The 15151-nt window shown below is 44.2% G+C and overlaps 1 protein-coding gene across 4 annotated transcripts in view; it reads right to left on the reverse strand.

The window, feature by feature from the left end:
• CHCHD6 (coiled-coil-helix-coiled-coil-helix domain containing 6) overlaps positions 1 to 15151 on the reverse strand; it is a 110752-nt gene that overhangs the window by 60666 nt on the left and 34935 nt on the right. For 3 of the 4 annotated variants that reach the window (XM_082060091.1, XM_082060092.1, XM_082060090.1), the window contains one exon: positions 12583 to 12666. In XM_082060091.1, the coding sequence (XP_081916217.1) occupies positions 12583 to 12666 (84 nt within the window). Of the gene's footprint in view, positions 1 to 10928; positions 11229 to 12582; positions 12667 to 15151 lie in introns of those variants that run through there. The other variant, XM_082060093.1, reaches the window with a different exon arrangement.

A 15151-nucleotide genomic window follows, 5' to 3' on the forward strand; every position in this document is an offset into this window, starting at 1 on the left:
CTCCCCTATTCAAAGGCTCATTTGGTTGACAAGGAGCCCGTGGATTCACGGACAGATTGTCACACAAACTGTCAGGTTTTTTTCGAGAGACTATCAGACCCCTCTTTGCCTGCGTTACGGAGCACATCAAAGACACAGAAGATGAACCAGACGCAGGCTGCACAGATCTGACAGAATGGTGGGTGTACACGTTCAGAATACTGTTCTGCTGGGGGGGGAAAAGCTTAATGTGAATAATCAGGGGCTGAAAGTTCCAGAAATGTGACAGTTTTTGGCAGCAATTCTCATCTTTGCATTTATTTATTGAAGGGAGAAAAACTGCCATACTAGAGGCAAACTCGGGAGAGGAAGAAAAATTAGATCAGCGGCAGTTTATTTTGCCACTGTACTTTTTCTTTATTATTATCACTACTCCCAGAGCTTTTTCTGAAGATATTTGTATTTTCAGTCTGGGTTCTCTCCACTTCGCTTGCGGCTTCTCTTCCCATTTTATCCTGTGGGAGAGGCCGGTTTAATGATTACAGCCCAAAGACCGCCAGGGATTTACAGGTCACCGTACCCGGGTAATGACACAGACAAATCTGGACCTTCCGAAGCGCCCGCTGGATGTGGAGATGCTCAGGAGCTCATTATTCCAAACTTCAAGCTCAAGTTATGGGTAATCAGCACACCTGAAGAAATACACCATACCCAGACAACCAAAAAGTAACAAAAGCTATTATAGAAAATAGCAACCTTAAGCATTAAGGCTTCACTTTTTAAATGGGGACAGTATTCACTCATCATCCAGTGAGCCAGAAACCTCTGTTAATGAATACCTGGAAAAACTTCAGCGCTCCACAGCTCAAAAGTGGTTTTACAAGGATAATGTGATGTCCCTCCCCTTTATTAGCAATACTTGAACAGACATTATAAAGCAACAGCGTATTTCTTTTACAGTCAGCCAAAAGAAGCTATTAGGCTATTTCTACCAAGAAATATTGATTGTTACTCAAAAAGGAAAGTAAAATATAAAAATGAACACTGATAACAAGAAAAATAAAATGGATTAATGCAGATTCCTTGGCCTGCCTTTCCAACAGCACTGTCACACAGACTCCAGTTCTCCCTGCGAGGCATCAGTTATTCCAGGGAAAAGAACACCACTATTGTTTTGTATTTATTTTGCCATTCCAAATGGATTGAAATTCTCCACACAGCTCACACAAAATAAATACGATGTTTATCTTCAGATAAAAAAGCCAAGAAGGACAAAGGAGAAGGGACGGTAAAAGGGATGAGAAAGAAATCAGAAAATATTTGTAAGCAATTTCCTTTCCATCATTTGACAGCCTCATTCCCTCTGCTTTTAGTGATCTTCTCTTTCAGATGGTTTTTAACCGAGCTGTTTCGCCTCCTCTGAAGAGGACGAGGCACCAAAAAGCCCTTTCTGTAGCTGGCAAAGAGCTGGTGAAGCCTCCAAAGATGAGCCCAGAAGGACCACAGACCCCCAGGCAGGTGGGAGAGGGGCCATTGAGACCTAAATATGAACAAGAAGAATCAAAGACTCACCGAGAGCAGAGGCAGCTGCACAAACACTCAGTTCCCCTGCTCCGGGAGAGACAAGTCCAACCATTGTCACAACCCCAGCGCACGGTGTCACCAATGGCCATCAACAGTAGAGATCGGTATCGCGCTTTCATTACAGAAGCCAGCAGGAGGAACAGGAGCAAAGGATTTCTCACTTTTAGCCCATCACGGAATAACAGGAATAATTATGAACGTTAAACCAGAAAAATCTCACAAAACCTTGCTGCCAAGGCATCTCAGGAACATAAATGGAAGAGCGTCACACGTCGGGTGTACCATACACCTGCAGACAGAATCAGCTGTCAGGATTTCATCTCTAAACGCCGCCTCGAACAGCAAGGGGCACAACATGCAAACACAACAAGCCTTGACTTTGGGACTAAGCAAGGAAGAAATCAAAGCAGGCTTAAAGCTCCAAAAGAGATATTTTGGTACGAGCATCTGTGATTATCTGGGGTTTGTCGCCGTAGCTGATAAATGTCGCAACAAGGCTTGGGAAACAGGGTTGTAAGTGGATTTTTCAGGCTCATGAAAAAATACCAGTTTTTCACCTATATCTACGGGACAAGGCCAAATAAAACATCACAGTCCTTCAACTGGGGACAGCTTGGGCTCAGAAATCAAACAGGAATGTAAAGAAGGAACAGAACTTGAGCTTTGCTGGATGGGAAAAAGCAACAAGCACCACAAACACTGCAGACCTGGAGCCAAATCCTCTCTGTACAGAACAAGTGAACACACACCAAACTCAGAACTGGTCCTGTTTTCAAGCAGCAAGGACAAACTCCGTGTTCCTCACCGCACCACCCTTTGCCTACCATAGAAATCGACAATCATTTTCTTCTTTTCTTGCTCCTTCTGCAGCAAACCCTCACGTCTAACTGGAGGAAGAGTTATTATCCAGGAATGAGCGATTAGCCCTCAGGAATTAATGGCTTTTCGCTGCTGCTAACGCAAGCTGTCTCTCAACAAATGCCTTAAAGGTGAAAGGTCTCACATACTACACTTAATCCCCTAAACAGCCAAAGGAAATGTTGCGGTGTACGTAGCTATTATGAAAAATTAAGCTTAAAAATGCACCTGCATGCCCAGGCGGGCACAGCAGGCAGCGTTTTTACACACCCACATGAGTCGCCTTCTCTGCTTCCAGAAGCACCATCCAGCCAGTTCCAGGCTTGCTGCACGTCAGGGTAAATCAGGTGATGTCTGTGCACCATCCAATACATCATGAGACATCTCTAGGGGGAAGAAACAAACCAATCCAGGCGCTGCTCGACTGACCCGGGCGTGCAGGCTCACAGCAACCGTGCAGCTTGAAGTTACACAAGCAAAAATGTGGCTTCTGTTCAGAAGAGCGAAAAGGCAAAAGAAGGAATTAAACCTTTTTTTCCCCTTGCAAAAAGACCCGAAATGCAATAATTGGGAAGGAAAAGAAAAGCTAGCTCTTCTCTTAAAATAACCTGGTTATTACAAGTCGTCTCAGATCAGAGGTTTAGGGTTTTAGCTCAGCTCCTGTGTTTCCTTCTCCTGTCTCTTGCAATGATGCCGACGAAACGGCCTCTTGGTGGCCATTCCTTGCTGTTGCCGTCCTCTATCTGATGGTTACTCCACTGTACGTTTATTATTTTTATTGAAAACAAACCACAAATTCAGCCATCATTTCGTACTACTTACAATGGGGAATGAGTGGGTCGGGTCACCCTCGTTTGAGTCCAGGTGTTCAATGGTGAACAACCCCGGGATGGCTCCTGGTGCAGCAGAATATAGAGCCAAACCACCAGCCAACCCCCAAACCAAGCAAAACCAAAACAAAAACATCAAAATAAGGGGAGGGGAAATGCCAAACGCAAACCACCACTCACCATCCTGCAATCGACTCCGTGAAAGATGAAGCAAATACCATTTGCGGCGGCTCAAGACCTCACGGCAAGCCTGACAGTGCACATATATTTAAGAACATTAAAACATGTTATTTACAAGCTACTTCTGAGTCACTCTGGTCTCTCGGGAACGCGTATTATATATGTTCAAGAAATTGGAATAGCTCTTTTATTTATGTTTCTTTAAAATGACTGGCAGATGGGGAAAAACCTTCAGAGAAGTGGCCCTGGGCTGTCATGAAACACGTATTTAACACACCCACAGTAAAGTACTGAGCACAGGCGCTTCGGGAGGTACGGCCGCCGTAAATACAGAGCAGTCCCTTCTTAAAGTCTGATCTCTGGACTACTTAATGCAGCGCAAATTCGAGACGTTCTGTGGTGTCCGCCCAATTTACAGAGTAATTGTTCCCCATATTTTCCATTAACATGACGACAGCACATTCTTTAAGGGCAAAGCCATCATTTTTAAGGACCTTTTCAAAACAAGCCCAGGCCTTGGCTTTATTTATAAGTCACAACAGCGATGCCTTTTTTCGGCATGGGCTGAAATAGAAATCTCAGATTCCCCAAAATCAGGTTCAAGGCACCCAGGGAAGTTTAGTCTACCTGAAACAATTTCCAAGGCTCAGTCTAAATCTGGAATATCCCGAGAGAAGCGCAAGCTTCAATCATCCAAATCCCAGCAGACACACAGATTCCAGCCTAAGGTCTGGAACATATTTAATCAATTCGCTGTGCTAACTCCCGGCAGTTTCATAAAACAGCCAATACTGCAATAACAGGGCCAAAAATTAATTGTACACGGGTTGGCGAGTTACACGGAAATAAGAGGCAGCAGCGGTATTTATTGCGGCAGGTTAATGTAGTTCTGCAAAGGTAGAACTATATGGCAGTAAGAACAGGTGAAAGAGATGGCGTGTGTGTGCACGTATGTATGTGCAGGTGAGTGCTGCTTTCCACTAGAAAAGTAGCACTGGTTTTACTGGGAACAGTGCTACCTGTATATAGCCACATCCAGAAACAGCATTCTGCTTATAAACAGGCATATAAACAGCACAAAGGGGGAGAAAACAAATTTAAGCTATTAGGCAATATGAAAATGAATGAAATGAAGGGAAAATTGGGTCAAAAAAAGAAAAGGCGAGGGAGGGTACCAGAAATATTAGATAATGGCAAAAGCTCTCAAAAGTAAGACAAAAGCACCCCTTGTTTTGCTCTTTTTGGACTACACTTGACAAATACTCGAGTGTCGAGTTCTAACAAAGAGACATGATCACATTCCAGGTCTTTTTGTTCTGCCTTTAACAAGTCTTCCCAGTGATACACTGATGAGACCAGATACCAGATTGTTAGCTAAATTCAGCTGCTAAATTCAGCGTTAGGACTAAGTTCAAACCACACGTTGCCACATTTCCTTCACAAGCCAAGCCCGAGGATGGATTCCTCCAAGATGAAGAGGCCCATAAGCATCGTTCTTTCCCTCTGCAAAGGTACTCGAGATGCCAGGGAAACAAAATCACCGCAAGGCTCCAACCTCCAGCACAGAGATCGCAAACGCATCTCTACGCTAACTGGGCAGAATGAGGGGGAAGCAAACAGTTGCTGTTTGCATAGAGGTTGTTTGTAATTTGATGTAATGTACTGTCCATCAGTCACCATACATTGAAGAGAGAGCACATCCACTGCAGGGAGGGCAGAGAGGCAGCACTGACATCCAACACATTTTATTTGCTCTACTGTAGATGTTCTGCGTGTTCATCAAATTACCAATCAATTTATCGGATCTCTAAAAGCGGGTGCGCTGAGGTATATTAACTACTAAACTTTACAAGCTTTCAGCAAAACAGCCGTTAAATGGGTGAATTGAGCGCAGGGGACTGGAAGTCACTTTGCGAGTTGCCCAAGGGCAACAACGAAGGAACAGCCTCTCGGTGGGGACACGATGCAGAAGTGTTACGACAGAGGCCGCTTTGAGATGCTGCTCAGACCCAACAGGTACCAGCGGAAAGAAGAAATTAGGGATGTTGTCCTGCCTCCTCCTCCCCCAGCTCAGCATTTCACAGAATCCCAGAATGTCAGGGGTTGGAAGGGACCTGGAAAGCTCATCCAGGTCAATCCCCCCATGGAGCAGGAACACCCAGCTGAGGTTACACAGGAAGGTGTCCAGGCGGGTTGGAATGTCTGCACAGAAGGAGACTCCACAACCCCCCTGGGCAGCCTGGGCCAGGCTCTGCCACCCTCACTGAGAAGTTTCTTCTCAAATGTAAGTGGAATCTCTTGTGTTCCAGTTTGAACCCATTACCCCTTGTCCTATCACTGGTTGTGACCGAGAAGAGCCTGGCTCCATCCTCCTGACACTCACCCTTTAGATATCCGTAAACATGAATGAGTCCCCCCTCAGTGTCCTCTTGTCCAGCTCCAGAGCCCCAGCTCCCTCAGCCTTTCCTCACACGGGAGATGCTCCACTCCCTTCAGCATCTTGGTGGCTGCGCTGGACTCTCTCCAGCAGTTCCCTGTCCTGCTGGAACTGAGGGGCCACAACTGGACACAAGATTCCAGGTGTGGTCTCCCCAGGGCAGAGCAGAGGGGCAGGAGAACCTCTCTGACCTACTGACCACCTCCCTTCTAACCCACCCCAGGTACCATTGGCTTCCTGGCCACAAGGGCCCAGTGCTGGCTCATGGTCACTCTGCTGTCGCCAGGACCCCAGGTCCCTTTCCCCTACGCTGCTCTCTAATAGGTCATTCCCCAACTTATACTGGAACCTGGGGTTGTTCCTGCCCAGATTCAAGACTCTACACTTGCCCTTGTTATATTGCATTACATTTTTCCCCGCCCAACTCCCAGCCTGTCCAGGTCTCTGGATGGCAGCACAGCCTTCTCGCATTTAATGTCTGGGAACAACTGAAAAGCGGATGGGAGGTCAGAACCGCTTCGGATGACAATTTCAGGTTCGTTCTGTCTTTCATTTTGTTCCCGTTGAGAAATTCAATGCGCACAGAAAACAACGTCCCCACGGCCTCAGACAGCCCAGCGACTGCCAAGTGATCGGGCTGATTCGGACGGATCTTATCAGCCTGTTTCAGAAAACTGCACTGGGATTATTCTTCTTGTGTTCGGAAGATTGAATCAACAGCTCGATGAATTGGGCGCTTCGCTATAATGCTCCACTGGCCTGCAAGGCAAGCGGTTTATTTGGATCAGAGCTGTTGTAGGTTGACGGAAAGTGCTGCTGGGTTTGTGGGAGGAAGGGTTTGCAGCAGGGGATGAGAACTGAACAAATTAGGTAAGAAAAAGTTCAAATTGTAAAGAATATTGTGACGCTCAGTTATGAAGGTGGGAGACAAGAAATACAGGGTGTTTCTTCCCCCAGACACCCCAGCACTGGCTGGAGCTGTAGCAATAGCTCCCGTGCAGCCCTAAGAGTTATAAGCCACTTCATAGAGAAAATAAATGGTGTGAGTGACACTTGCCAAGACATATCAAGTCATTTAGGAAAGGGCACGGAACCTTTAGCTCCCCATGAGAGGGCAGAGGGTTTGGTTCAAGATAACACCAACACAATTTGCTTTTTCACAGGTAGGGAAGTGCTCTGGGGGTCCCACAGATCCAACCACAGCCTGGGACCCCAACCCAGGGAACTGGTTCCTCGTCCCCTTCCTGCCACCTTCACCGGGTGACAGCAGTTTGTTCAGCCCCATAGAATCTGCTCAAAATTCATCATGGAGACCCAATATGAACATATTACTCTTGAAAAGACTTGTCACCTCCTAATTTATTGACATCAATTACTGGCCAAAAAGCTTAGAAACGACAGTGGGCTCATGTAGGAGTGACCTTGGTGTTCCAGAGCTGGGACACTGCTCCAAGAAGAAGGATCGAGCACAATAAGCATAACAAACAAAATACAAGTACGCTTCTCATTCTTTACACATCCTAAGTACTCTACAAACATGAACAGTAAGTGCAAGGGCAAAAGGAGATTAATTTAAACCAAACAAGGTGAACGCCACACAAAAAAATTACAAGATTTGTGAAGCTAAGCAGAGAAAAAGGTACTCTCTTATTAATTTAAGTCTCTCTTATTAGTTTAAAAAAAAAAAAAAAGGTATTTGTTTAATGCATTCCTTTCCCACTCGCATAAACACTCTACAGCTTATGAATACTTCTTGTGCTACTTACTGCTCTGAAAACCTACAAGCAGAAAAACGTTGCACATTAACGTACCCGCCGCTCACAGTCGTCCACCGTGTCCACAGCCACCTCCTAAAAGATAACGTGGGGGCCAAAGCTCAGGAAAATCCAAACAAAGAAGAGAAACCCATCTCTAGCGAGGGGTTTCACTCCACCTGCTGAGACACCCCCGGCCTTTCTCTGCTGTTTTACGGCGGGTTTGGCCGGTTTGCAGCGCTGCCCTTCGCCGGGTTGAATCCAGCGAGAGGCCAAACGGCAAACGGAGTCAAACTAATATTTCCTTGGGAGAAAGTGTAAAAATAATATACAAAGTGAGATGTCTTGGTGTCTGAAGGAGCCAGGACACGCTGCACTGCTTATGGTGCGTTTTTAAGGATGTTTCTACCATTTGGAGAAGGCAGGACAAAGCATACACAGCATCCTTAATAAAAAACTGAGCAGTGTCTACATTAACTATTTACACCAAGCTCCCACATCTCCCTCCCTGCTTCTCAGTAACATATAAATGCGTGGAAAAACGTCAGATTAAGCTTCTCAAATTGAGTGTTTCTCAAGTTTTCCTTACAGATTATTAGGTCCAACTCTCATTGTCTCTACCCAGGGAAACACTACAGTACAAAGCCTCCTATAAAACAGTTGAGACAAGACCGACTTTTTGTGCAACAATTCCAAATTACATGGATGAGATGTCAAATTAACGAGTCAGAAGTTTAACCGCTTATAACAAATTAGCCAGGTCTCATTACTGGATTACTTACTGGAGATTAGACAGTCACACTGGAAACGCAGGTGTGGGGTGGGATGGAATGTTTGTACCACCCAAATCCTGCAATTACACACACTCCTATAAGAAAGGGTTGGTTCAAAGGATTTATTCCTTGCAATTTTCCTGATTACAAAAATACTTCAGGCACTCCAAAACAAAAACATCCAAGAGACTGAAAGCCACAATTACAACCAAGTACAAGAGCTGAAGTGAGGACAACCAAGGGCATCACCAGCGTCCTGATCCTCTGCGTGGAATCTGTTCACTAAAATTTGATTTAAAAAGAAAATAAATAAAAAGGTCTAAAAAGTGCACACCGCACTGCGGGCAGAACAAAACCTCCCGTCCCTTCGCGCACACACAACCCCTGACAAACTGATAATGAAGAGCATCTCCCAACGACACATCACAGCATCGGTGCAACCCCCGTACAGCTACTTCATGCGTTCAAATCTACACTCAAAAATCACCAAATGCTGCCACTAGCACGTGGCACCTGCTTGACACAAGTTACAAGTGCAAATCAAGCGTTAAAAGCTGCGAAGAAACAGAAGCAAACCACAATTCCAATATAGGCACCATGTATTTTTATGGTCCACCGGACTCTTGAACCCTGTGTGCACAATTTGGGTTCACACCTCTCAGGGAGGATTCAATCCATGTGGTCAAGTTCCAAAGATGCCCAGCCAGAAGGATCAAAGCATTTGAGCCAAGTTTCCCATATACTTGTCCTGATCTTATGCTCATCCCTGGACATCCAATTTCGGTCCCAGTTGGGACCAGAACATTGAACAAGGTGGATCTTGCTGTCTCATGTCTTCCAGTCCCTTCCTAGAAGGCACAGGGGAAACCCCAAAGGCTTAAACACTGAACATTTTAATAAGCCCGTCTAGAGAAACTGAGTTTTTCAAGATCTGTTTGAAATAAGATACACCCACAGTTCATCTCATGCAAGGCAAAGCCTTTTTAGCATTTCTATAGCTTTACTGTTTCGCAACACTTTGCCCTCCCATTATAAGCTATTCCATCATATAGATGGAATAACTGAGATAGATGGGCTAAGTAATTGTTTCAAACTCCCCAAAGAGAAACAGCTATTAGAAAACGAGCGGTTTCTTTGCTTCCAATTCCGCGCTCTGTCCAGTAGATCACAACCCCCTTGCAGAGATTACAAAATGAAGAGATAATGTATTCACACAATCTGCCGCGTTCAAGGGAACTACTGAGTTCAGTTCTGGTCAATACATCTCAAAGACAAACCCGCAAGGGGAAAGGGCCCAAAGACAAACAAGTGCAATGAGAAACCTGGAAAAAACTCATTCACACAAGCAGAGGCTGAAAAGGTGAGGACTGCTCAGCTTAATGGGAAGGTAAGAGAGGGAACAGAAGCCTTCCAGAATGAATAATGAAGAGAATTCCTTTTATCTCTTTCACATAAAGGATATTAAATGAAAAAAAAAAAAAGTATTTGAAACTGGTAACAGAGAATTTATAGCGTATATAAGTTAACCTGTGGCACACGCTGCCACGTGATATTGGAGGCAAAGAGCTCAAGAAGGCTTCAGGAAAAATGCCCGAGACACAGAAGAGCGATGGCAGCAATCCAAGTTCCATTACAGCGAATAAAAACACTGAATGGAAATCAACTCCTTTTGCAGCAGGGCATGTGTCAGCTTCTGACTGACAGCGCTTCGGCTCTTCTCAAAGTTGTTCTCTAAAAGTTCGCTTTTTGTTCTTTTGTTTTGATGGGTTTTTTTGCATCTTCCTTCCAAGCCTTTGAGAACTGCCCGGTCAGGAGACACAGAAGCGGCTCCGTCTTTGATTCGGCTGCTACGGTGTAAGGAGTAAATAACACAATTACTCTTAGCATCCTATTGGGAAGGTACTTAGTTCCCAACATCAACAGTTCAAAACAACCTTCAAAACTAAAATCTTGACGTCTCCGATGGCTGAATTCTGTTCTCACGCCCAAGTGGGGACAAAGCCAACCTGAGGTTGTAGGAAGGGGACAATTCCTGACCAACCGGCTCTTGCGAGGAGAAATTCCAGCTTTCTAACTCCACACCGAACCACCACATCCCAGCGCTCCCAGTCTGGCGCTTGGAACCACCAGTGACCATCCCCTCTGAAAACAGAAGCGTCCAGTGCAGAGCTCCTCCCCACCTCATCTCCTCACCCATTTGCCTGTTTTCTTAATACACACACAGTCATATATACACATATATATATATATATATAAAAAAATATACCTAAGGCCGAGTTGGAAGTTCTCAGCACAGTGGAAGGAAAGAATAAATAAATAAATAAATGAAAGTCAAGGCCTGCGTGTATTCAACAAATAAAAGCAGAATTACATAAAAGCAACAGCTAATAAAAGAGATTGTTCCGCGCTGCGTTTTCCATCTTTCCAACCATTATACGAATAAAATTATCCACTGAGAAGATCGAAAACCTTTTTCAAAACTAATACAATTAAGCTTTATTACACTGTTTCAAGTACATTCCTCTCCCATCCAGCCCCCACCGCCTCCCACTCCAATCTAGACTTACGGTGGGAAACATTCTTCTATTTTATTACCGGCAAAATGCTCGTGTTTAAGGGTCAGAAACTAGCTAGTGCTTCAAGAGAGGAAAGAAAACCTGTCCTTTTCATCTACTTGCTTTTGTACACAGAAGAACTAGGAGATGGTTTCTATGCAGCTCTGCAGTTTGAATAGGACTACGGCCAAGGCACCGCACTCCCCAAGAAGATCCTGCACTAAAATACCCATCACCTTGCTTAAAAAGTCACTCTGCGGGGTGCAAGGGACACAGACCTGAAAAGGGAAACAGAAAACACAACAAAAGACCTCAAAAAGGGGACAATGCAGCCTGGCCACAAACTTCTCCCCACTCCGCTGGCCATAAAGGACAGACACACATACAAATTTTCCCCGCAGTTTCCACTTCATGAAACCAGATCCGGAGAGAAGAACAGAATAGAAGCACACAGCGTGAGCCCGAGAAATTGCAAAAATTCCCTTTGCGTATGAACATATGGACAACTGTGATAATTAGAACGATAGCTGCTAGATTGTTTGCAATTTCACCGAACAATCCCCATTATCTAGGAATAGAATTTAAAAATCTGAATGCAACGCCGAGCGGTAGTTTTAATAGTTTATTTTTTAATGAACTGTACGGATTAATGTGTTGCAAAATTGTATCATGTGAAATTGCTCATGGGCATGTTTTAACCATCAATGGCTTTAAAAAAACGCTGTATGGACAATCACGTAGTAGCAGGGAATGAAATGGCGAAGAGATGCGCCGATAGCTTCCTACCATTTCTACAATCTGCAATTTTCCCATGTTCCATATTCCCTATCATGCTACATGTTGATAGTAAAGCTGATGGATTTCTCCATCTCTTTACAACCCACCTTTTCCATTGTTTGCATTTCTTTTTAGTCACATAACACAACCACAAGTCAGATGTATGCAACTCCCTGTCAGGAGGTCTAATTGCTTCAAATTGGAGAAGATTATTCTCCACATTTATTAAAAAATAAAGACTACTTATAACATTATTTCATTTTGCCAGGAAGTGAAAAATGCATTAGTTCATAAGGAACAGCATGGTTGCTCCTATTTTTATGGCATCAATTTTTAAAAACTCATCAGGGTAAACAATTAAACAGAGAAGCAAATCCCATGTTTAGGGGAGAGATTCAAATCCCTAAATGGATTTTCAAAGGTCATTTCAGGCTTAAAAGACGCTTGACAGCGTCTCCTTAAATCACGCTCATTTCTAAGGCTTATCCAGCAAGAAGCACTGAATTAATAACACAACTTTAATTCATATTTATAGCAAGATTGCTGGTTGGGTTTGGTTTTTTGTGGTGGTTTTTTTTTCGGGTTGTGGTTTGGTTTCAATTTAGGAAAGGATTTTTAACAAAAGGAATAAGATAAAAGGGCACGTCCTCCTTATCTTTCACATGTAAGTTGTTAAAAAGATTTAGGTTGGACGGCTTATTCTTCAAGTATGTAAGAGGTGAAGGGCAACCAGATCCTGGGGGCTGACAGTTCCAGGACAACGAATCTTGTTTCTCTCCTCTTCGGATCCACACAGATCTGCACCCAACCTCGTTAGGATTCCGAGGCCACAAACAAAAGACAACTCAGGCTCACCTTCCTCTCGATGCGGGCCAGCTGCTCTTTGTAGAAGGCCTCTTGCCGCTTCAGCTCTGCCTCCCTGCCCTGCAGCTCCAAGACCTGGGAAGAAGAACAAAAAAGCATCAGTAGGAGAAGAAATTAAAATTAAAAAGCACAGGGGATGCAGACTGGAACTCGGAAAATCCATGTTGCTCAGGATGAGCACGTGGGATCACTCTTGGTGGGACTTCAGACCTTCAGCCTCGCAGTTCAGTTTGGACGGTGCCCGCAAGTCTGAAATGCTTATTAGTATCGTACTCAAACTCTTTACCTTGTTTTCATTTAATCAGGAGAAATAAAATCAGGTAACTGGAGAAAGGTCATGTCTTCCTATTGCCTTTTTCAGAACGCTCCCTTATCCAAGTCTTTGTCTTGGCCACAAGTTGCACCAGGGGAGGTTTAGATTAGATATTAGGACAAAATTCTTCCCAGAAAGGGCTGTGGGGCATTGGAACAGGCTGCCGAGGGCAGCGCTGGAGTCACCATCCCTGGAGGGGTTTAAAAGGTGTTTAGACGAGGTTCTTAAGGACATGGGTTAGTGCTGGAGTTAGGTTATGGGTTGGACTCAATGATCTTGAGGGTCTTTTCCAACCAAAATGATTCTATTATTCTTTACCAAATCATGATGTTTGTTACTCCACTTCAATGCTCCTCACGTTACCTTCAAAACAAATCTCAAATCCTCCACTTTATAAACACTTGGCTCTTGGAGCCTTTGAAAATTTCTATAGATCTAACACATCCCTACGGTCATGAAGGAGATGTGAAAGACAAGTCTGTGTTGTCATATTTTATATAGCAAGACACATCCTGGCTGACCACGCATTTGCTTTTACACACGCGTATAGGGCCACCTATTTGGAACACAGACGTGTGTCTGAGAATTTCTCTTCCATCTTCCAAAGTATAAGTGAGACACTTTCAGAACAGCAAACTTCATATACAATCCCATGCTTAAAGCATAATCTGGTCATGAAATAAAAAACAATACTCCAAATAAAATAAAGTCTGTGTGCTTACAGCAACAGCTTCTTCCTTTTAGCTCTTTACAACCGGCAGCACTTTATTTCATTCCCACCTCTAAACTGAACTAGCATTAAGAAAACATGGCACTGATGGACCCAAACCAAACTTTTTAAGCTTCAAAATAACAAGCGACAACAGCAAGAAGAACGGCACTTGATTTTCTTCCCCCGCCCCAAATCTCTCAGGTCACATAAGGTATCACCAAGCAAGAAGACCTTTCAAAACTAGAATTATTCTGCTCTTTAACATGGACACAACCCCTGCTGATCTCCAGCATCCCAGCAGCGTTGCTCTGAACTTTTAATGATGCTGGTACAACCACAGAAAATACTGGTCTGATATGATTAAGCAGTTGGGACAGAAACATCCCCGTGAGCTCAGACCTGTCATTTTATGGCCAACAGCCATTGTTAATGAGAAAAATCACATCTGAAAGCAAGTTGCTGCACATTTCCCTCTCCCTACTCCCTGCTAATGGAAATACGGGGGTATAATAGAGCTTAGTAGAGATTTTAAGGTAGGCAGTGAGGGATGGTTGATAAGTAAGCAAGAAAAGAAGTGGGAATATGTGAAATCAAGGGTTTGTAGGGGAGGGTGTGCGTTTGTTTTTAAAGGAAAAAGAAATATTTGGGTTCTCATGTTTGTCATCCCAGCCAACAGGACCAGGGCAAGGCACAAGCACTGTAGATCCGTATCTAAATCCTCTTGCTCCCAAAGACACTTGACTAAAGGCAAAGTCTCTGGCTTTGGTTTAAGTAGAGCTGGTATGTATGTGCTGGCCCACAAACGACCTGAAATGGGGTGTGGAGAGCCTGACTAAAGAGATGCCACAACGATAGGGGCACTGATAGATACTTTGTAAGTGCCAAAATTATTACCATTTTCTGATGAGAGAACCACAGTTCTCCTTGTGAGCCAATATCCAGCTTCTATACAGAAGGGGACTAAGCAATTTCAACTGAAATGAAACAGATGTGAGAAGGCAGGGTGGGCTGGTGGATGGCCAAAGGATCCTGATTCTCCTGCTGATTTTCTGCATAACACCCATAAAATCAGATTACTAGCCAACTGACTTGTGTTTCCTTAAGGAGGAAATAAATACGGAAAAGAAAAAGAGTAACACAGTCCTGACCTCTCTGCACAATTCAGATGGAAGGTGCTTTTTGTATGAAGTGCAATACAAGGAGGAGCGGGGAAAAAGAGTCGAAAGATCAATTCTTAAAAATGCAAGGAAGTTTCTGCTCGATCTAAATAAATGAATGACGTGGCAGTGCCGCTCTCCTGGGGCAGCGACTATTCCGGGAGCACAAAACCAATACGTGCAACAATACAGGTGGGCAAAAGGTTTTATTCTGTTTCTGGCAAGACGTGCATCTATGTACCAATGCACCCACCCATCTTCTCATCCTGGGAGCCTGCCTGACCTCATTCACCAAGAAATTCAGCATGTTTATCCATACGACACCTCTGGAAGGCAACACAAACTAAACACCTCATCTCTTGAGTAGGGTGCTGAGCT

This window comes from Streptopelia decaocto, assembly GCF_964273445.1.
Source record: "Streptopelia decaocto genome assembly, chromosome: 8".
NCBI classification, from domain to species: domain Eukaryota; kingdom Metazoa; phylum Chordata; class Aves; order Columbiformes; family Columbidae; genus Streptopelia; species Streptopelia decaocto.